Source organism: Alosa alosa, chromosome 14 (assembly GCF_017589495.1).
Source record: "Alosa alosa isolate M-15738 ecotype Scorff River chromosome 14, AALO_Geno_1.1, whole genome shotgun sequence".
Taxonomy (NCBI): Eukaryota; Metazoa; Chordata; class Actinopteri; order Clupeiformes; family Clupeidae; genus Alosa; species Alosa alosa.
The window spans coordinates 10,735,857-10,759,611 of record NC_063202.1 but is presented as its reverse complement, the minus strand read 5'-3'; the positions used below and the strand labels follow the sequence as shown (position 1 = coordinate 10,759,611).

The 23,755-nt window shown below is 44.6% G+C and overlaps 1 protein-coding gene across 1 annotated transcript in view; it reads right to left on the bottom strand.

Moving 5' to 3' along the window:
- Positions 1–23,755, bottom strand: part of otog (otogelin) — a 51,740-nt gene that overhangs the window by 9,550 nt on the left and 18,435 nt on the right. Inside the window, exons 23-45 of the mRNA XM_048263687.1 lie at positions 18,370–18,477; positions 17,454–17,592; positions 16,854–16,988; positions 16,303–16,449; positions 15,867–15,986; positions 15,377–15,493; positions 14,675–14,831; positions 14,548–14,574; positions 14,217–14,384; positions 12,866–13,164; positions 10,078–10,175; positions 9,573–9,652; positions 6,551–9,120; positions 5,786–6,397; positions 4,112–4,289; positions 3,730–3,875; positions 3,555–3,644; positions 3,254–3,440; positions 2,802–3,022; positions 2,038–2,176; positions 1,597–1,785; positions 704–913; positions 223–327 (exon numbers count right to left, since the gene is read on the bottom strand). Of these exons, the coding sequence (XP_048119644.1) occupies positions 223–327; positions 704–913; positions 1,597–1,785; positions 2,038–2,176; positions 2,802–3,022; positions 3,254–3,440; positions 3,555–3,644; positions 3,730–3,875; positions 4,112–4,289; positions 5,786–6,397; positions 6,551–9,120; positions 9,573–9,652; positions 10,078–10,175; positions 12,866–13,164; positions 14,217–14,384; positions 14,548–14,574; positions 14,675–14,831; positions 15,377–15,493; positions 15,867–15,986; positions 16,303–16,449; positions 16,854–16,988; positions 17,454–17,592; positions 18,370–18,477 (6,242 nt within the window). The remainder of the gene's footprint in view (positions 1–222; positions 328–703; positions 914–1,596; positions 1,786–2,037; positions 2,177–2,801; positions 3,023–3,253; positions 3,441–3,554; positions 3,645–3,729; positions 3,876–4,111; positions 4,290–5,785; positions 6,398–6,550; positions 9,121–9,572; positions 9,653–10,077; positions 10,176–12,865; positions 13,165–14,216; positions 14,385–14,547; positions 14,575–14,674; positions 14,832–15,376; positions 15,494–15,866; positions 15,987–16,302; positions 16,450–16,853; positions 16,989–17,453; positions 17,593–18,369; positions 18,478–23,755) is intronic.

Here is a 23,755-nt window from a genome sequence, read left to right as displayed (position 1 = left end):
CCTTCACGTACCCCCAGGGGTACGCGTACCCCCATTTGAGAACTACTGGCTGAACCACTGGCTGTGCCATTAGCCATGGCTAAGATTCAATTCCAGTAGTTTCTTACATTCTCCTCCGTACAACACACAATATAAAATCTGCTGTCTCACACACTACTGTCAGTTTATAATGAAGCATGCTTTACATGCAGAGGCTCATGTCCGAGCGGTGAGTCCACTTACCACAGGCATAGTCGGGGCAGCAGGAGTCTTCTCTGAAGTACGACACCACCCTCTCTCCAAACTTACACTCAGGAGGTGCAGCATCACAAAGAGTCTGGTTACACACTGCAAAACAACAACACTGCTGGAAAACAGTTTTGCAAAGAGATGCTCAAATCACAAGATCAGATTTCTAACAAATAACATTGTAATTGATGTATATGTATATTATTATGGTTTTAAGGCATATACAGAATTATATTAATGGCAAGCATGTTTGGTAGTATTCCTATTGAACTCTTTTTAATGCAAAAGTCACATTAGCATCACAATCCATAGAGTTCCCTAACTACAACACCATCACAATCCCTAGGGTTCCCTAACAATTACACCATCACAATCCCATTATTGTAGTAAAGACACATGTTTGGTAGCCTGTAGCATTCCTATTGAGCCCTTTGTTTCATCACACAGCCATGTTAGTGCCAGTTGTAATACCCACCACAGGCTTTCTGTGGGCAGCAGCTCTTGTCATCGGCCAGGCTGATGACCACCTCTCCTGCTCTCTTGCACTCGAGCGGAGGCGTCTCCGTGCAGTTGTACTCCACCGGCACGATGGTGTCGTTCTCACACCTGTACATGCAGCAGCCATCTTTGGAGGCCTTCCACACCTCCCCCACGGCACGCGGCGTCCCGAAGCTGTCCGTGCACGCTGGGGAGAAACAGGACACGACCCTCAGCTCGCTTCAAAAGGACAGAAACCCTCAAGGGAGAGTTGTGAAGGATGAGGATCATTCGGCGTCGGCACAGGAGCCATAACAAATAGCTTTCCCTGGTCAAAACAAGTGCTACTGCTTCTTTCAAATACACTATGATACTGTTGGAGTTGTGTATAAGCTACATGGAGGCCTCGACAGTTGGCTGTATGAAAAATTAAAAAGATCTTTACAAACTATTTTACAAACTGTATCCTTCCACATAAACATCATTTGCATGTAAAACAAACACTACATACAAGACTGCTATTTATCTGGTAGATACTGTATGTAAATAGCAGAGTACAAAAAACACTCAGCAACAGAATTGCATTGCAAGCAAAGCTACACTTATAAGTCACTTTGGTCTTTTTGAGCTAAATATGTTGTATTTAAAAGAATGACATTTAATAATATGCCCCAGCCTGTATGAGATTTTAAATCAAATGCCTGCCAACAAAGTGTATTGTCTCTGATCTGCCAAACTGTAAGTAAAAATGTTTTGAAAAAATGTGTTGGTATTGCAAGAAATTGCACAACTGCAGGGTTTTTTCAACTTTCTTACAATTAATAATAATAATTAATAATCCGATATAGCACAGATCTCAGACAGCACAGACAGATGTTAGGTTCTCCATACCACACTTGCTGGGCGGAATGCAGAGGGATGAGTAGGGCCGGTGAAGAAGGGTCCCCTCTGGACACACACAGCCCTCGGTCAGGCCGGAGCACTGCTCAGGGTCATACTCAAACTCATGATTGGGGCACGACTGCGCCGTGCACGTGGTCAGACAGGCCTGGTAGCGCAGAGTCTCAGGGCAGTGGAAGGCTGAGGGGTCAGAAACATTCACGTTTTGAAAATACAGCCCCACAACTCGACATATGAATACGTCTAAATGAGTGTCACTGATGGAATCGGATGTGCAGGAAACAACTTCCTTTCATATCTCAGATACTCGTTTGAGTACGTTTGAGGTTTGGGCACCTCTTAGAATCAGAGAAACGTCTTGAGACTTTTTGACCGCCCCTCCTACACCAGTGGGAGTATTTGTGGACTTATTTATTATTAGTCTGAACTTACGGCAGTAGTCAGGGCTCCTCCATTCAATGCAGACATTGAACTTGTGACAAGAGGCAACATACGCAGCCAGTGCCACACATGGATTGTTGACATACTCCGCATCTCGTACCCACAGTTCACAGAATGTCGCAGGTGGAACCTAAAACCACACAATGCAAACTTGACTGACACCTTTTTCATTCAGAAATAAATCAATACGCATTTTGTGTAGCACAGGGTATACTGTCTGTATTTGATATCTCCCCAAAGTTCCATGTCTGGTCATGAAACACTAAAAAATACAGACAAAACAAAAACAAATCTTACAACACCTCCCACTGTCTTCACACACATCCCACTGTCTTCACACACATCCCACTGTCTTCACACACATCCCACTGTCTTCACACACCTCCCACTGTCTTCACACACCTCCCACTGTCTTCACACACATCCCACTGTCTTCACACACATCCCACTGTCTTCACACACATCCCACTGTCTTCACACACATCCCACTGTCTTCACACACATCCCACTGTCTTCACACACATCCCACTGTCTTCACACACCTCCCACTGTCTTCACACACATCCCACTGTCTTCACACACCTCCCACTGTCTTCACACACATCCCACTGTCTTCACACACATCCCACTGTCTTCACACACATCCCACTGTCTTACGGCCCACTCTTCTCTTACATCCCACTCTTTATCGCTCCTATCAGCAGCCATCTTTGTTGTAGCATTACATTGACTGTGAGGAGAGCGGGAACACGTACGTAGTCATGGCAGGGCGTGAAGCTGTTGTTGTGCAGCATGTCCAGGCACTGGGAGCAGTCGCTGGTGGAGCAGTTGACCTCGCGCCTGCGGCTCTGGCTGACGTAGCTGGTGGTGTTTGGGAGCTGCCAGCTGTCGATGAACACGGCGGGGTCCTCGCTCTCCCCCACCGTGGTGCCGTTGGACAGGGTCAGGTCATTAGCTGGGTTGCCATCACAGCAACCTTCCGTGGGAGGGGAGAAGGAAAGGAGGAGAGACAAGGAGGAAAAGAAAGAAAGAAAGAAACCAACAAAAGAAGATGTTTGAATTCCAATGTAACATCAACTTTATGATTAAAAAATAAATAAACGTATTACCGGTATTAGTACATTTGTAGTACATTATTAGTACATTTGACTAATTTTTGACAATAAAAATCAACCATGGGATATGTACACTTCCATGAAGTACTTACCACATAGGCCCATGGTGGGCAGTTTCTTGTTGTATGTGTCCGTTTCCAGCACCATCATGCCAGTGCTATGAAACCACTGGATCTTCAGTCCTGTAGGAGTCCTGATCAGATACATGTTGCCCGTGTCCAGGATCTCAAACCCATGCTTCCTAAAGCGGGGCTTGGCATACCTGGAGTTCACATATAACTGCAGAATATATTCCAAATAAAGGCAGTTAGGACTTCGATTTGTGAAAATACATGTATTTTATTGACCTAACTTTTATTATTATTTTTTAATGAGCAAGAGGACAAATCTCACCCTTCTCTGGAGTCTGTTGATGAGGACATTGTGTGATTTGTGTGTTATGTTCAGAGCTACCAGACAGAGATTTGTGAAGTTCCACAGTAGCTGCAAGAAAACAATTATTGATGATAACACCTTTCATTCATACTAAGCACAGATGTTTCAGGTAGCTCTATAACGGTCTACTTACCGTATCTGAAACTGGGCACTCTTGGACTAGAATGCTGACAGTCTCATTGGGCAGCTGGGTCACCACATAGGAGGCTGCTTTGTAGATGGCCACGCTGTTGCCATCGAAGGTGATGACATTAAGGTCAGGGAAAACAGAACAGCGACCTGTTGGTGTTAAATCAGAAGACGCCCAGAGAGGATTCAGAAGAGAGAAATAAAGTATGGCATATCAACATCAACATTTGCTTTCTTCTAATGTTTGTGCATGTACCGGTATGTGTGTGTGTGTGTGTGTGTGTGTGTGTGTGTGTGTGTGTGTGTGTGTGTGTGTGTGTGTGTGTGTGTGTGTGTGTGTGCTGTGTTTGTGCGTGTGTGAAGGTGTCTTTGCGTGAAGTACTTACATGGACAATCCCATTTAGGACAGCACTTGTCTCCATTCACGAGAATAGCAAATCCCAGAAGGCCACAGTTAGGGGGAACGGAGTCATATGGGCAACTCTGAGACTTGTTGAACAAAACCAGTTGTCCACCAACACAAATGTACTTGGTACATTCATCAATCATTTCTGAGTACGGTGGCTGAAAGAAAAGTGGTAAAAATAAAGAGATGGGTATTAATTATGGGTATTAATTATGGGTATTAATTATGGGTATTATGGATATTAATTATGGGTATTAATTATGGGTATTATGGGTATTATGGGTATTAATTATGGGTATTATGGGTATTAATTATGGGTATTAATTATGGGTATTATGGGTATTAATAATGGGTATTAATTATGGGTATTATGGGTATTAATTATGGGTATTATGGGTATTAATTATGGGTATTATGGGTATTATGGGTATTAATTATGGGTATTAATTATGGGTATTAATTATGGGTATTATGGATATTAATTATGGGTATTATGGGTATTATGGGTATTAATTATGGGTATTATGGGTATTAATTATGGGTATTATGGGTATTAATTATGGGTATTAATTATGGGTATTATGGGTATTATGGGTATTAATTATGGGTATTATGGGTATTAATTATGGGTATTATGGGTATTAATTATGGGTATTATGGGTATTATGGGTATTAATTATGGGTATTAATTATGGGTATTATGGGTATTAATTATGGATATTAATTATGGGTATTAATTATGGGTATTATGGGTATTATGGGTATTATGGGTATTAATTATGGGTATTATGGATATTAATTATGGGTATTATGGGTATTAATTATGGGTATTATGGGTATTATGGGTATTAATTATGGGTATTAATTATGGGTATTATGGGTATTAATTATGGGCATTAATTATGGGTATTATGGGTATTAATTATGGGTATTATGGGTATTAATTATGGGTATTATGGGTATTATGGGTATTAATTATGGGTATTATGGGTATTATGGGTATTATGGGTATTAATTATGGGTATTACGGGTATTATGGGTATTATGGGTATTAATTATGGGTATTAATTATGGGCATTAATTATGGGTATTATGGGTATTAATTATGGGTATTATGGGTATTAATTATGGGTATTAGGTATGGGCAGCTGTGGCCTACTGGTTAGCGCTTCGGACTTGTAATCGGAGGGTTGCCGGTTTGAACCCCGACCAGTAGGCATGGCTGAAGTGTCCTTGAGCAAGGCACCTAACCCCTCACTGCTCCCCAAGTACCGCTGTTGTTGCAGGCAGCTCACTGCATTAGTGTGTGCTTCACCTCACTGTGTGTTCACTGTGTGCTGAGTGTGTTTCACTAATTCACGGATTGGGATAAATGCAGAGACCAAATTTCCCTCACAGGATCAAAACTTATACTTACTTAATTTAAAACTGAAACTACACTACACTTTATACAGTGCAGTTCCAGTGTAATCAGACATTTAAACGTAATAAAGACAATTAACATACTGACATATCAAAACACCCTTGCCCATACGCCTACAGTATCAGTGTGTTACTAAATTAACACAAAATATTAAATTATTTATCAGTATATATAGGCTGAATGGTATGACAGTACAAGGTGGTGTATTGTGTCTAGTGAGACTGAACTCACTGTGCACATCCTGGTAGACGGGGCAGTCATGGTGGTGGGTTCCCCTGAAGCAGCGGGCGTTTCTGGGGCCTCGGAAGACTCTTCTGAGGTGGACCGAGTGACGGGTGACCACGATGTCTCTGTTGACCTCACGGGTTCGGTTCCTCTGGTGGAGAGTGGCGTGGGAAGAGTAGAGGTCACTGGTGCTGAAGAGGTGGATGTCGTCACTCCGTCAGGCCCAAGAGTGGACTTTCCAGTCAGTGCTGAAGTGGCTTCTGGAGTGGGGCGAATAGCCAGCGTAGGTGTGGAGGCAGAGGTAGTTCCTTCTGTGGTCGATACCTTCTCGGCGGAGGTGGTGGTGGTGGTGGTCAGTTTGGGTCGTGCTACTGTTGATGTCAAAGTGACCACTGGCGTTGAGGATACTGTCATGGTCTTTGTAGGCAGTGTCTCCACAGTTTCAGTCGTGAGCTCCGTAATTACGGATCTAATGGTGGTGCGAGGAGTGTGGGTTGGCGACACAGACTCTGATGCCGTCGGGGAACCGGGGGGCGGCCTCACTGTGGACGTGGAAGACAAAGGCGTTGTTGTTGTTGTTGCTGTTGGTGATGTTGGTGATGTTGGTGATGTTGGTGATGTTGGTGATGTTGGTGATGTTGGTGATGTTGTTGGTGTTGTTGGTGATGTTGGTGATGTTGGTGATGTTGTTGGTGATGTTGGTGATGTTGGTGTTGTTGTTGGTGATGTTGGTGATGTTGGTGTTGTTGTTGGTGATGTTGGTGATGTTGGTGATGTTGTTGGTGATGTTGGTGATGTTGGTGATGTTGGTGATGTTGTTGTTGTGGATTCTGTGATTCTGGCAATGGTGGTGCCTGCAGTGGTTGTCTCAGTGGGGGTTCCAGGGGACGCTGCCGTGGACGGAGTGACTCTGGACGTCGTTCGAAGCGCTGTCGTGGTCCGTGTAGTTTGGGTAGTAGGGGTCACTCTGGTGGTGACCCTCTCTGCAGGAGTGCTTGGTCTTGAGGTCGCTGGGGTGGAGGTTGTGTAGACTACGGGTGACCATGGCGAGGGCCGGGATGTGGTGGCTGCTGTTGTCGACACCTCGACCCTCCCTGTTACTGGAGGAACTCTGGTGGTGTCCGTATGTGGATGTAAGGTCACCGGCCTCACAGCAGTGGTTTGAGTACTGGGTCGAGGTGTCCTTGCAGTTGTTGAAAGCGTGCTGAGTCTATCCTCTGTCGTCACCTCTGGAATTGTTGTTGTGGTTGTTGGAATTCTACTAGTCACTCTCTCCGTGGGTGTTGTAGATTTTGTTGTTGTTGCTGTTGTTGTTGTTGTTGTTGCTACTGTTGTTGTTGTTGTTGAGAGAGTTGATCCAGTGGATGACGTGGCAATGCTTGTCGTAGTCCTGGGGCTTGGTGGAGCTGTGCTGGTCTTCGTGGATGTGGCCTCACCTGTGGGAAAAGGTGATATAAAAGTTTTGGTGGCTGAGGTCACTCTGTGTGTGACAGCAACAGGCGTGGAAGACATTTCTGGATAAGGAGGACGTGTCTGCCAGTCTGTCGTTCTTCGTGTGCTGGGCTGGGACGTAGTGCTGGTGACCTCCACGTGTGGTCTGTATGTTGTGGTCTTTGTGGATGGCACCTGGGACACAGCAGAAGTTGGAGACAATGATGTGGACTCTGTTTGCCGTACTGTTGAAAGAGTGGTCGTGGACACTCTATGAATGGGCAGTTGTGAAGTTGTGGACACTGTATGAATGGGCTCTGCTGTTGTGGGTCTCTCAGGAAGTCTTGTGGTTGAGGTGATTTCAGTAAGAACAGGCTGGACAGGCGTGGCGTGGGAAGTGGTTGCTTGACTGGTCGTAGTCTGCCTCCAGTCCACAGTGACATACGCAGAGGTCTTCGTAATCTTCTCAGTGGTTGACACATCTGGTGACCCAGATGTTCTTGAGGTATATGCAGTGGGTGACGCTGTTTCTCTTGTAGTTGTTAGCTCTGTTGTAGCTGTTACCTCAGGTGGTGGCGTTGTACTACGAGTGGTCAGAGGAGAAAGTGCTGTTGGAGTGACCACTGTGGTAGTTTTCTTCGTGGTAGCTGCTTGCTCTGAGGTAGGCGAAGCAGGCACAGCAATTGTTGTTGTCCTTGTTGGAGCTGTGTAAGCCAGTGTGCTGGAGGATGGCTCAGGAACAACTGTCGTTGATGTCCGAGGCTCTGTGGGGGACGTCCGCACTGTCTGCTCTGTTGGTACTGTGGAGCTGAGAGGCTGGGTTGTCCGCGGGGCTCTGGATGGTGTTGTCTTCACAGTGGTGAAAGCAGCACTAGGTGTGGCTGATTCTGTAGTGGATTCCGGAATGGCCTTGACTGTGGTAGAAGCTACGGTGTGAGTGGGGGAAGTTGCAGGCGAGTATGTAGTCTCTGTAACAGATACAGTAGTCCTAGTCTCAGTGGCATGGGTTGTTGTTTTGACTGATGGTGTAGGATGCTCAGTTGTGCTTTGGGTTGTCTCTGGAGATCTGGTTGTGGGTGTAGTAGAGGAGACTCTGGAGGCTGTTGTCCTGCCAGTCACTACTGAGGGCTCAGAGGCTATGGTGGCCCTAGTGCTGGAGGTGGTGGTGATGTGGGGAGAGGTCATAGCTGTGCTGGATGTGGCTGCACTGGTAACCCTGGTGGTGGAGACTGGAAGTGCAGGCAGAGTGCTCACTCTGGTGGGCCCCGGAGTCGTGCTGGTGGGTTCAGCAACAGTAGGGGAGGGAGGGGAGGGGGGACTGGTGGTGGTAGCGGAGGGAGGTGAGGTGATGCCTGTCCTGGCCGTGGAGGAGGTCAGCCAGAACAGCGACGTGGGGGATGCGGGAGTCGTTTTCTGAGTGCTGGCAGATTCAGGAGTGGTCGAGGGGCTGGGTGTCCTGCTTGTGGTCTCCGTGGTGGTGACCACAGGGACTATGGAGGGAGAGGCAGCCGACGTCCTCGCAGTTGTCCTCACAGAGTCCACCACCACCGGTCTGACCGTCGCTGAGAAGGATTCAAATGTGCCTGTTGGTAGCGCAGACGGCTTGGGGGTTGAGGGCTGGGTTGACCCTGTGGCCACTATGGCGGTAACAGTAGTGGTTGGAGTGACCACTTTGTCAGTGCTGGAGGTTGGGGCACGTACTGTGGTGCTGAAGGTCTCCACAGCAAAGGTGGTGGTTGATGGGGCCTGAGTGGGGACGCTGGTGGTGGTGGTGGTGGTGGGGGAGGGGGGAGTGGCACGTGTGGTGGAGGGGGCCAAAGTGGTTGTGGTGGTGGCAGAAGTGACAGCTGCAGGTGTTGCCGCGGTGCTGGACAGCGTAATGGGCTGAACGGCAACTGGGGGCTTAGTGCCTGCGGACAAACAATAAGGCAACTGTTAGATAAGAGCGCCCATTTAAGAGTGGAAAAGAGGGGGGAGGGAGAAGGGCTAATGCTTCGCCTGTGGCAAGAGTGAAACCCCATCACCAGGAGTTTGAGAAGCCAGATTAGAGCATCAAGCTTAATTAAGCAGATGTTAGGCTGAATATTTCAACATTCAGGTAATGTGATATAGCACTGCGATGATATTATGGGGTGTTGTAAACAGAGCTTGTGAACTTTGCTCGAGAAACAAGGGCAAATGAGGTCTACTCAAACTACAGTGCTCTTCCACTTTACAAACCGTGAATATGAGTACATTTGGTTCATCTTCAACTTTTTATATACAGTACTTTAACAACTAATCTGAGCACATCCCTCTGGCATATTTATGCCAACGTTGTCTGAACGTTTGCACCAGATGCTAATATCTGTCAGTGTCTTACAGTCTTCCAGATGGACACATCTCTGGGTGACCTCATCCAGGACCATGTGAGCTGGACAGACAGGGAGACATCCCTCCACTCTAAACAGAATAAACACACAAAAACAAGATCTTAATACAACTTGATATAACTTAATAGAACTAAAAGTGTTCATATAACTTAACTAGGACTTGGAAAAGTAATTAAGCATTATTTTGAATTAATGAGGTAAAAAAAACAGACTTTTGATAGCATGTTTATTTATAATAGTATAATGACCTTATGAGTACAAAATGCACTGGTCAAAAACAGCATATGAGAAGCACAAAGAACTTTCACTGGACTCAGATTACACAGCTCCACATTGGCCCCATGTTACTCATTCGATGCAGTCATGTCCCCAGACATTCAGTGGATGTCTGATATTCACAGCGCTGGCTTTGAGCGGCCAGCCGTGGCTAGTGAGCCACACAAAGTGTGGTGTGCGGCTGAGCGGGTCACTGTGAGGCGTCTTTCGGGTTCTTACTTTAGAATAGTGATGCAGCTTTGGCCTGACGGGTCGCTGCAGGTCCTGAAGCAGGGGCTAACACATGACTCGTACCGCCACTGGCACCGTGGTCCGATCTGGTACTCTGAAGACAGGGCTTATAAAGAACACAACAACATCATGAGCTTTAGAGTGGATCTTGCATCAAACTAATATCAACATTAGTATTATTAATTGAACGCTGTGAAATGACAAACAATTTGTTGCTATGTTACCAATATAACAGAATCTTCTAACATGCAAATGACATAACCACATCCTAACAATACTATAACAGGCAGCATTTCTTGGCCTCACAGTGGGGCTACACTAGGCACGAAGACTTCCGATCATGGAGCGAATGCTACAACAATTAGCTTCCACTGTAATCAGTGGACCTGGCTAGAGCAGACGTAAGTGCTGTGCACATTGTACACACTACTAAAACTATTTTCACGCTCCACGCTTCAGTTGTGCTCCCAGTGTAACCAGGCTGCAAGTCACTGTGATATCCAGAGTGTCCCTAAGCCCTATACTACAACAATGTATAACACCATGATCACTAATTGTCATGATTAGCATCATGCAGTGATGCCCTGACAGCTTAGTAACATCACGTAATAGGAACTGTTAGCAATCTGTTTGTGAGAGTTGTCATGCAATTACTGACAGCAGTAATCTGAAACCATCAAATTATTTGGCAACTGCCTTGATAACTGGAGCCAGAAAGGGGTATCTGCCATAACACGCTCATGATACGGGTATATCTGTCGGTTGACAGAGGGTCCCACTAAAGTGCTACATGGAATATCAGGTAGCAGTCGTGCATGTATGGGACATTGATAACTATGTACTTCAGTAAGCAGTTCTCTGAAACTCAAACAAAATCAAATCTGTTCACTCAGTCTCAAGCAGATACAACATGAAAACAAACAACCACATAGTATATATTTTTGCATGTATATTTGTACCATTTGTATAAAATAGATGCACAGTGTGATAAAATCACCATCTGATCACCTCATGTTTGGAGTGACCTTTGACCTCTACATGCAGAGGCACTGTCTGTCAGCATGACCCCATGTTTCCACTGGGTGAATCAGCTGAATATCCCTGTCACTCTTTATCCTCTCAACCAATCTGCCCGGCATGCCCCCAACCTCAGCCAGAAACCCAATGCGGCTTTTGCTGGCAAACTCTGTGGATGCTTCAACTTTTTCATGAACAAAAACAAATGCGCTGGTATATTTAGCCAGGGTAATTGGGCTGGCTCAGCAGGCCCTGCTCCTGGTCGTCGTCCAGACAGAAATGATAACGGGCAGTGGATTCTCATGGCTTCTCACGTCCCCGAAACACGAGCCTTCGGCTGGGTGCCCTGATAACACAGCGCTTGGCCGTCAGATGCACAGATCACTTGATCTTCATGTTGCTAAGGGTTTCAAATCTGCCACTACACTTGGGAGATTCTGTACCAGAGACAATGAGCAAGGTTCTATTCTGAGTAGAAGAACGTTGAGTCCGCACACCAGAATCTGCTCCTTAGCGTTTTTTTATTTGTAGGCTATATCACTACATGTGACTTTTCGGGCCCGAGCCCTTCATCAGACATGATGATTTGTCTGATGAAGGGATGGGGCCCGAAACGTCACATGTGGTAATATAGCCTACAAATAAAAAAACGCTAAGGAGCAGATTCTGGTGTGCGGACTCAACGTTCTTCTACTTGCTTGTGCCTTCCTGTCCAGCACCCAGTACTCAACTACTTGGATGTGCGTGCTGCACTCTTGAACTCTCAGGGTTCTTTTCTGCCCTACAGAAAGATATTATTGTCTGAGGGAACACTGTTACCTCCCATCCCCCTTCACTGCGTGTAAATACATACATGTTTGTATAAACACCTGGCAACAAGCAGATAAAGTATTACACACATACAGTGCACAAACATACATACAAACACACACACACACACACACACACACACACACACACACACACGCACACACACGCACACACACACACACACACACACACACACACACACACACACACACACAGACACACGCCTGACGTGGCCGCTGCCGCAGATCTCAACATTCCCCTGATTAAAGCAGTGCCTTGCCATCAGCCACTCGCCATTGACAAAAGCTGTCATTTTTCACCAGGGTGGGCGTGTGCCAGTCAACAGCTGCACGGCTCACCATTACACGCCAAACACCAAACATGGCGGTGCCCACAAAGCGGCCATTAGCACAGTAAATGAGTGTGTGTGTGCAACAGGACAGATGAGAGGCAGCCCGCGGGGGTGGCTTACGGCAAACACACACTTTGTTCTTAGCCTCAGCTGTCTCAGGGCCCCCGCACACACACACACACACACACACACACACACACACACACACACACACCATACACCCCGCTCGACCCCCCGAGGATTTGAGTTTGAGGCCGGCTGACTGGCCCGCATAGTTTAGAGATTTCCACATTTCACTGGATGGTCATGGTTTTAGAGTGTTACTGCTGTGTGCCATGTCTGGTCTCCAAGTAAATAGTTTAGACTTGGACACAAGTGCCAGAATTGGCCATTCCTGCATACGATACAAGTTAACACACTTGAATTAAGACTCACACATCATTGCAACATCTCACACAAAAGCATGTAAACATATGCACTTGCTAACCTTTCAGAACTTCCAAATGTACGCATGCATGCACACACACACACACACACTCTCCCTCTCTCTCTCTCTGTCACACACACACACTCCCTCTATCTCTCTCACATACATACAAGCCCAGAGTGCTGCTGACCTGCTAGCCTGAAGAGCGTGGCCCTGCGGAAGCCGTCGGAGTGGTTGTACTTCATGAGGTGAACCCACGAGACCATGTAGTGCAGGAAGAAGCCCGGCTTGGAGAAGGACTCCAGCGAGTCGTAGCCGGGGATCCAGGTGTCCCGGTGCAGGACAAACGTGCACTGGTTGAAGAAGGCCTCACTGTCCTGCCACTTCGCAAGCCTGAGATGGCCACCCCTGTCCACCCGCAGGAAGTAATTTGGTCTGTCCGCAGCCTCAAAGGACACGAGTGATGTATCTACAGACCCAAAATATGCAGCAATCATCAAAGGTTTCTTGAAGGATCATTTATGTAGATGATTTATTATTATTTTGTGACAAATGAACATGACACATCATAGAATGATTTACGGTAGCAAGATTGGAGGAGTTCTTAATTAAATGATGGACTGATTCATATAAAATATTTCCAAATGAGAGAAACTGGTAAAAGGACTCTAGTCTGATATGACAGACTGGTGATGCACTGCCAACCAATGGCAATCGAGACATATAACAATCCACCATATCTGGCTTTAACCAGGACACAGACAGGAGAGTAGACACCCCCGACCCAGAATACGCATGATGGAATCCTCCTGAGGCATATTCTCTCCCTCAGACTTTTTCCATGAGGCAGAAAGAGTGTTGAGCACACAAGTGTTAATGTACTTTTGTTGCTTTCCAGTGCGTCTCTGCTGGATGCCTGGCAGCAAAGTGGCGCTCTGTGATTTAGTAGAGTCACGCTGCAGCTTGGCGCAGCCAGGAAGGGCTAGCAGGTTGGCAGATGAGGTGGGGGGGGGGGTCAGGTTGCGGCATTTGCATTGCTCAATCTCCTGTTGTGCCGCCTTATCAGTGCCACCTGTGTACTCGGCACAGGCATTCACAACAACATCCTTGCCTCGACCCGTGGTCAAACAGGGAGTTGTGGTCAGAAGCAAGGGGAGAGGGGTGGTGGGAGAACTGGGCTTCTCACCTGAAGTGCCCCCCCACCCCCCCCCCGACCGAGGACAGCGATCTACCATGTTGTTGAGAGTGAGTGGGACAAATACATGATATTGTTTCACCAGATGTTTGTGATATACATTAGCACCAAATATTGATACTGGAACATGGAGGCGCTTTTACTATAATGGATTTCACCACCAATTTGACTTACCAAAGCCATGACTTGACTCAAGTGCATGGTGGCACTTATCTAATGAATGTGGGTAAAGGAGAAAATGACGGACCATGCAAAGGCTCTGTGACACTCTGTGTTGTACTATGCAATTCTGTGTAGATGTGTAAAGAGCCAGAGGGAAGCCTCACCATGCGGCCGCACTCTGCTGAGGCCTGGGGTCATCATGAACGTGGACAGGAGCCCATGGCCTGCAGTGGATCTCCTTCTGGGCAGAACAACCCCACTGGTCCTGTTGGCTGTGATCACTGTGTCCCTCTCCCTGTACGTGGTCAACTGGTAAGGCCCTTTGCCCAGAACTATGGTGTAAATAATAGAATAAATCATCCACAACTAGGTTAGGTGTAAACCTTAAAGAGATCAGTGCACACATACAGCCCCCTAGTGGCAACTTGAGGGACAGATTTTATTTGAGGCTTTTTTTTAATCCAAACTTTTAAAGAGACAATTGTTTAAAAGTACCTTTGTTGTAATATTCACAATCATACGCTGTGAAGACAAAGACAGAGATGTTAGGACAGTGACACAATTTTAAAAGGGCACAACTGACACATTATAGAATGTTCTGATCTCTATCTCTATCACTCACGGCAAACCGAGGGGGTGCGCCAGTCTACGGTGATGCCCTGCTGGCAGCACTGGTGGGCATAGGCTGCCACGCTGGTGCAAAAACACTCACAGTCCCCTCCTCGGTTGCAGCCACAGGTATCTGCCAGGCAGTTCATGTAGAACCACGTCACATCCACCTGAGAGGGATGGCAGACAGATCAGAAACACTATCAACTATGAGAGATACAATATACAATACCAACTAAAATTGTGCTATGGCTGGAATATAACTTTAATGCCAGAGAGTGGCAATTCATTGCAACATTAATGACATATGCTGCGGTGAATAGCTATTGATGTTGCACTGATAGAGGAAATGTTCATATTGATTTTGTAATATCCTGTGGCAAGAGGCTATATGTTAAAATATTTATCAGAGGCATTTCCGGCATATTTTCCCTGAGTCAAACTGTAAAATCCCCACAGTAGACCCATATGAATAATGAATCAAATGACTATGAGTCCACACTGACTCCCCTGCATTCACACACACACACACACACACACACATTCCCATATCTGTCTGACCTCTGTCACTGTCATGGTGTTGCATACAGTCAGCTATATATTATTAACATTAGGGTTATTTGACGGACACATAGTCATATGGTCATAGTCATATATGGCACGAGTAATGGTAGTTCTAATTGGTGCAATTTAAAGGTGTCATGTTCCTACTCACCACTGGGTGGCAGACGTGGAAGACTTCACTGAGTAAAATGCCACACTGCCTTTTAGCAAACGGCTCACGAAGGGGACTCAGGCTGCATGGGTGTCTGATGTCAGGGCTGTTAACACACTGGACGCAAGAACGAAACCACAGAGGGAGGTAGTGAGGCTCGCACACACACACACACACACACACACACACACATAGAACCACATCATATAACTATAGTATAAAACAAAAATAAATAGTATCAATTACTGCTTTAGGATTAGGACACACACACACCTGCTCATTGGAACTACTGTAAGACACCTATTCTTGACACACCTGCTGACATTGTTCCAGCAAAGATCACAGAATAATGTCTCTATTATACCACTTCCCAAAGCATATGGAATGTGTGCTTGGTGACCTGTACTTTGCTCTCTTTCCTTGTACTCCTCTACATTGTTCATTTTTAAATCTATTTGTTTGGATGGAGTTGAAATGACACATCTCTAACCTCGGCAGCGGTCCAGCTGTTTCCAAACTCTTGCGGGGTTGCAGAATCGATATTCTCTGGAGTTCTCATCTCATTCACCGTCCTCAGGTCAAAGTTCCCACAGAGACCCGAGAGTTTACCCTGAGCATAGCACCCCAAAAATCATTAGCAATCATAATCACGTCTCTACTGAGAAACTGTCCAATCATAGACTCATATAGTCACACAGTGATATAATGGTACCTTTGCAGTAGACTCCAATAAGACACATATTTGTGGCTGGCTGTCAGGTCTAATTCAGTTAGTCTTATTTGCTTGATTTGTCATTCTATGCCAAATATACTATGCACTACAGAACATAACAGACACATTGGCAGGTGCACCATCCTAATATGTCATAGGGAAGGCCATTTCATCTCAGTACTGAGCTCTCACTGCTCATTGGCTGTCAGCTCACCTGCCAACGAGGTCCAGCCTGGATGTGGACGGTGGTCTTCCTGTCCCAGAGCACGGTGACATCCGCCTCAGGGATGTGCACAATGGTGAAGTAGCCTGCCTGCCAGATGTACATGCCCTGCCTCCTGTCCACCACGCTCGACATGCTCTACAGAATGGGGGGAGGTCAGAGGTCAACCGGGGGCCGTCATGCGTGACACTAGACTCCTCTTTCACTGAATTGGCTACAGTAGTGAACAGAGGCCCACCTGGCCTCAAAGGGCTGAGCTGGGTTTACAGGCTTCTGTAAGACTACACTACAGGCATGGAAACGATCAACACAAAATACAACACACACTTGGTCTGTTCCTGAAAACCATTTGAAGTGCCACCTATGGTTACTAAAAATGCTATGGTGATTTTCTGTCAAAATACTAGGCATAGATGTGAAAGTGGCAGTAGAGGCCTAACGTTTCACTTCAAGCACCTTTTCAGTAACAAAATGACTCATTAATGAAATAAGATGGAGGTGTGCTATAATCCTTGTGCAAACATACTGTATGGAGTACTTACAGGTTTGCCACTGTCATCATCAAAGGCAATGACAGATCGACCAATGGTGATGAGTAATGACTTTCGGCAGATCACTCCACTTTCATAACAATCCACATTCTCAGCTGACACACTCAGCATTGAATCCACACTACTCTGTAGGACAAAACAAGAAACAGAGAACATATAAATATGTCAGCAAATATTTTCAGAAGAAGATGTTATTTCAAAGCAGATAATGAGACATTTTGGTACTGTTTTTGTTTCTTTGGTAATTTGTAATTTATCATTTATAGGTAGGCTTTTCTGTGTTACAAAAGACTAAAACAGATGCAAATGTCCTGTCATTAGAGCTGGCATTCTTTCATGGAACCAAGAACAATTATTTCCAAAGATTGGCTGTATTATAATTGGTTATGGTTATGGTTATGGGATTTGGCAGACGGTTTTGTCCAAAGCGACATACATGTACAAATACAAAACAATATAATACTTAACTTTAACAGTGAACAATATCAAATGTTGGTCAGACTCCAACATTTTATATTGTTCCCTGTTAAATGTAAGTATTATATTATTTTGTATAGAATAATTACACAACAATTGGTAGACTGCCCTCACCTTCACTAAGTACACCTTGCACACCCCGACGTAATCAAACAGCAGTCCGTCAAATGTGCGGTAATGGCGGTCTCCATAGGCAGTGCACATCGAAGGGCATGGCTGGAAGACACACTGGAACGTCCCATGCTGGCAAACGCTGAAAGACAGATTCACCATCACTGAGCGCTGAACCCCCCACCCCCCTCCATAAATCACTGTAAAAGTGCTGGTCCACTTTTAACCAATTAATGCAAGTGAGTCTGCCAGTTTTAATGGATTCTTTTGTTAGCGAGTTGCAATTATCTGCAGAAGGAGAGCACAGAGTCGGCTGCCAAACGTTGAATCAGCGCTCTATGGATCATTCATCTGTCTTGCTTATCTCTGAGCATCATCATCAGAGAAGAAGGGCCCTGGGTGGAGTGAGTGGGAGTTTAAAAGCCTGTCCCCTCTAACTGCTGGGAGAGTTATGAAAAGCCTTCATCTGAGCAGCCAAAACCAAGTCCAACAGAAATGAAAGAGTATCATACAACGGCTGGCTCTGTCAGCCTGGTGGAGCGAAATCTCTTTTTTTCCCCCCGTCCTGACAGACAATGCTGCACAGGCCTATCAGATGACCCGTTTCACTGAGGAGGCAATCCCACAACTCAACGCTTCAAGCAAAAGATGATTTTCAAAATTAGCTGCGCGGTAGGAGATTTGTCTAAAATCAGACACTTATTTGTTTGCTTGGTGTGGAGTGTGCCAATTTGTCTTACGGTTGCCACGGACGCATGAGAAGTCCTTGAAGATGAGAGACGTGACTATTTCTGTGACGGATAGATTTTGAGGGGGCAAAATTTAATTTACAAAGAGGAGAAAAGAGGAAATTTACATGTTTAAAAAAGAGTTTTTTCAAACACTGTTTGGTTGACCAAGAAGCGGTGTCTCTCCTTACCACTGGTGACATGGGGAGGTGACCAGGTCCCCAGGGAAGTACTCTTTGCCTTTCCAGATGCAGGGGCAGGCTTCAGGCCGGAAACACTCATCTCCATGTTTCAGCAAGCTGGGAAGCAAGCAAGACAAAAACAAAACAAAACAAAACAAATTCAAGAGTGAGTTGCATGGTTAAAGCAATCAAGACATTCGTTAAGTTAAGTGTCCCTCTAAGACAGTCAATTATTAATTTAGTTGAGTTTCTCCACCTGTTATTCATGACATGCATGTAAATATACCCCAAATGAGGTTCTAAAGCCTATAGTGCACCAAAGTCATGAGGAGAGAATACTGTAGGCCAACAGTCTCTGAGCAATACCAGGGTGGGCTTCAGCAGCAGGTCAGATCCGGAGTGGTGATCAGTTGCACAGGAATCGCACCAGTTACATGAGAAAACCAGACAATTCTCATTCTCAGAGATACACAATGAGCTTGCCTTTGTGTCTGCTGTTTCCACACTGTCACACGCAGCCGATAAGCATCTTGTAATATTGAGAGAGAGAGTTATTTCCTCTGGCTGCCTAATCGCAGACAATGAAGCGACACATTGAATGGCCTGTGCCCAAACCTAGAGTCCATCTGTGTAAAGTTACACCCAGATAAAGTGGTGTTAACAGCTTTCTTTATCCCAAAGCCAAGACACTGTATCATTTACTCTGATCAAAGAATCCCTAATAATCCATTCCCTATGTGCCTGGCCTCTGTTTATAAATAGAGCCAAATTAATGTCAATTGCAGTCTTCATCTTATCGGAGCATGTGAGTGGGTGTCTACACATGTACTGTATCCTCTGAAGGTATTTGGCAATTGAAAGATATGTTTTTCTTTTCTCTACTTTTTAAACACATACATAAAGGTCAACTAAAATCTAAAAATATAATATAACTATATGATGATAATTGTAATGGGTAACAAATGGTAATTTAATTGAAATAAATGGGTATGATGGGATTCTCAGAAGGCCTCATAATACCACCATTCCGAGATCCACCTACCTACTGGCAGGACAACATCATATTCCTTTTTTCTATTTTGGGAACTGTGCCATGGTTATGAAGGAATTCCCACAGGCTTTAGACACTTCATTTCATGCCTGAGGAGTTCGAATATGATGGGCGAAGGTTAACTCCACTGCTTTCTTGCTTGAATCCTTTGTTTTTGTTGGTTCATATTTCCATCAGGAATGTGACAACGCAAAGGTGAGGAGAACAACCCTGGTCCTTCCCCGATTGAAAGCTGGCACAGAAACATGAAATATTCAAGGCCTCCTTCTTACACCTTACAACATGTCTATAATAAAACTATTATGATACTTACTTCAGGCTGCATCAAAAGACAAATAATTAAGGCTTCAAATATAATTTCAAAAAAGTGGAAGCAAAATAGCATCAAGTCACCTTCCTTATGGTGCACTCCAGCATAGCATAGAAAACACAGGCTTTCTGGCCAAATGAAAAAGTGATGAATTTCAAACACAGGTTCTGAAAACTAAGCTGCTTAGCAGTCACTTGATCCAACTTTTTACTAGTTTATTGCATAAACTTAAAAAAGTAGTCATTCATCCAACAGAAGGAGAAGGAAAAGGCACAGGTAATTACCCTGCATGAATGACATTCATTAACATAGGAATGCCTCCTTCTTCCAAGCGCAGTGAGAGAAAGTCCCCTGGGAGCTGGGAGCCACAGCGGGGCTCTGGACGTAACGGGAGAGCAGAGCGAACCCGGTGACAGACAATGACACAGACTGCCTTCAGTATTATGCATGACCACCCAAGTGTCCACTATTCAACAACAACTCGACAAGCACAAACGTCCATTACAACCCACACAAACAGCTCTCTCAAGCAACCCACACAAACAACAACACAACCAACACAACACTAACACAAACAACATCTAATGCATTCCCCTTAATACACGACTGCACGCCCGACGGCTGCCAAATAAAGCAAGTCTCCGAATGCACTGCCTTGTGCTCAGCACTCTCCTTACCTAATCTGTGAGTCCAAACTGACATTTGCAGAGGACTTACTACCTTATCCCCAGAGCTCTGCCTTGCCAAGGGACAAAAGGATTCTTTAAAAGGGCCACAATAAGACTGTATAAGGACATGAATGTAACGTTAGCATTATGGCGTCTCCTCAGAGCAATGAATAATGCAGAGCTGCGCTGCATAGGCTACATGGAATGTTTGTTTTGGTCCTTTTGGGAAAGTGATCATACAATATGGTCCTTAAATTTCAAACCGTCTGGGAGTTTAGAATGTTTCCACAAAATAGAAATTTCAACACAAACAGTACTGATTTTCAAAAATGGAAATGTGGATATGATTTGTTGGTACAAATGCCTGAAATTATTAAAGTAAACATATAATAAAAAAAACATATTGCTACTACCCATCAAAACTCTCCTAACACTTGTAACAACCTAACACACCTAACACACACACTGTACTGTGTAAGAGTGTAGTACTTCTTTACATTTATATTTCATGCGTAATATAAATGTACCATAATATAATTTAAATTGAAAGTTGATGCAATAAAGCAAGTTAAGCTTTGCATGACAGTAAGAGAGAGCCTGGTCTTAACAGCATTAACAGAGTTTAAAGAGAACCTTGTCTACAAAACAAGTCCAAGTAAACAAGTATTTATCAAACACTCAAGCCAACATGTCAGTGGAACTTTTTAAATATCCATCACATTAGACAACAGTCCCCTTATCTACCTCCCCTCGCCCCCATAGCATGACAGCCTTTTGTTTCCACATTTACCACAAAAACTCCTCTTGAGTTACAGCTGTTTGACACATTTGTGACAGGATGGATGCACTCTGAGGTGACGTTCACATGCTGCAGGCCAGGTGTGTGACAGGTGTCTGTTAAGGGGATCACTGTGAGTCAGCAGCTCAGGAGTTGAGGAGCGGTGGCCTCCACCCCCACCCCCACCTCCACCTCCACCTCCACCTCCACCTGTGCTCTCTCTATCTTTATCTGCTCACCTATCAGCTCAAATTACAGTTTTTCTCAGTCGCTTTGGTGCTTTTTTCAGATCAGAATGAAAATTCTCATAACTATTAGTTCAACCTCTAATTTATGCACATCGTAGTAGCAATTTCTCCTTCCTCTGAACAAATTACAAATACTTTTGGACATGTATCAGTTGCTTTCATACAATTCTCTGCTGTTTTTTAACATTATCATTTGCTTATGTCATGTCAGTCAAAATGAACTATACTTATGAATGCTGAATAGTCGTTCCCAATAAAACTAATAGTCTTCATTTCATTGCTTGAGTCATTACATACAAAATTGTTGAACTAGTTCTGTCACAATTCTGTAGAATTGCAAAGGGCATACGGTAAAAATGTACGTATTCAGTGTCTTGTACTCACTTACTCGCCTAACTACAGCAATGTGTAACTTTACTGTAGATTTCAAATGGCTGTACAAGTACTGTATAGTGCTGTCTTGAGCATGTTCAGGTAGTGTCACCGAAGTTCTGACCTTTTTGCATTGGAAAACACTGAGAGAACTGTCATAATGAAAACATGACAAAGCCATTTGACTATCTTGTTCATAAACGATGGTGTCAAGACTTCTCATTTTGATGACACTGACAGTTTCATTGACATGAATACCTGCTTTTGAGGAATGGACTATCCATTTTGAGCAAGTGACGTGCTTTTGCAGGTCATCCACTAGGTTTTGCAGTTTGCACTAATTGCTTTGAGAATTGCACTAACTGCTGTGCAAATGTTAATAGTGATGTGAGAAAAGCACCAAAGCAACTGAGAAAAACTGTAATGGTCGTCTAGACATGACCAGACTATGACTCAAAAAGGCGCTAACATCTTTCACCACAATTCATCCTTTCACATAGCATATGAGGTGTATGAATATTTATGAGGGGCTCTGAATTAACAAAGGAAACTATACACCATCAAGCAGTGTGTGAAGACATGAAGTATGTCTCCTCCAATCATATCCAACAGAAGCTGCTACAGACCAAAATACTGTTGTGACTTCTTTGTGTCTGATATTGGCCTCAGAGAATTGGTCTTAACTCGCTCCTAATAATACACTCACTTAACCTTGACGTTGTCTCTCTTGTAAGCGTTTGACATTAAACAGATCAAGTGGCGGTGTTCAGTGTCAGTGATTCACAAGAATGCTTCATCTCTGTGGGTCCTCACTGCTCTTTTAACAATCCTCCCTCTCAATACAAGTCTCCCTTGCAGTAAAGCTATTTGGATCAGTAGCCCTAGACATGAAACACATGACATGACTCAAATCCAGTTCCAGATTTAGTGACAGAACATGTCCTTTACGTATACGAATCTCAGTCAACTTAACTATCCAGTAATATTTGAGGACAGCTCTATAGCATTAGCACTGTAGAAAAGAATGACTCATCATAGGACAGAAACTGGACAGAAACTCTGACTTCAGTGACATTAGAGAGGCCTTTCCACTGAAGATAAACTGCGTGGGGGCCGACATTCACCTCAATGATGCGGACATGGATCAATGGCGCTCGGATGGCCAACCTTTTCCTTCAGCCCAAATATCAGTGCCCTAACTGTGCTGCACATGCTGGGGCCACTCTGAGACAGCACTACGGTTGTGATGACAAACTTGCCAGGAATTTTGACGTCTTTGGCTTGGTGTTATCACAAAGCTATCACTGTGGTGTGAATAGGCAAAGCAAACTTTGAAACATAAAACTTGATTAATCATACCAGAAACCGCTCAAATAAAGGGACCCTTCTGTCCGGCCTCTACACGTAACTTGTGAGGAATAACATTTTCAGGTGGCCACTGTTGTAAATAAACTTTTGAACAAAGTGGTCATTTCTGTGACATGCAGCAAACAACATATTACTGAATTGAAAATTATAATGCAGCTGATCTAGCTTAAAAACTTGCTGAATTGCACACCAAGCACAATGAAGTATTTAACAACAGACCAAAACACCAGCTCCTACTATCCACAGTTAGCTAACCACTGAGTTGTGATTGCTGCATTAACCCAGACTTGTGTCTACCACAGACCCATGCATTTTGTGTTCTAGATGTGTCATGGTTGTTCTGATGTGAGACTGGGATCCAGTTAGCCTAGAAATCTAGACGCACCCTAGCGGCAGCAAATTACATTTGCTTCCAGGGCTAGTCTAGCAACTCTCCGTTGGCTTGTGAGCTCGAAAAATTCAACTTCTATCAGGCCAATCAAATCGTGTATAGAGTCGTTAGGCGGGCTTAACATAATGATTGATGGCAGAGTTGCAACGGTTTGGCTTGAAATCCCTGCTACTTGAAAACAAAGAAGATGGATGTTGCTGTTGGCCAAC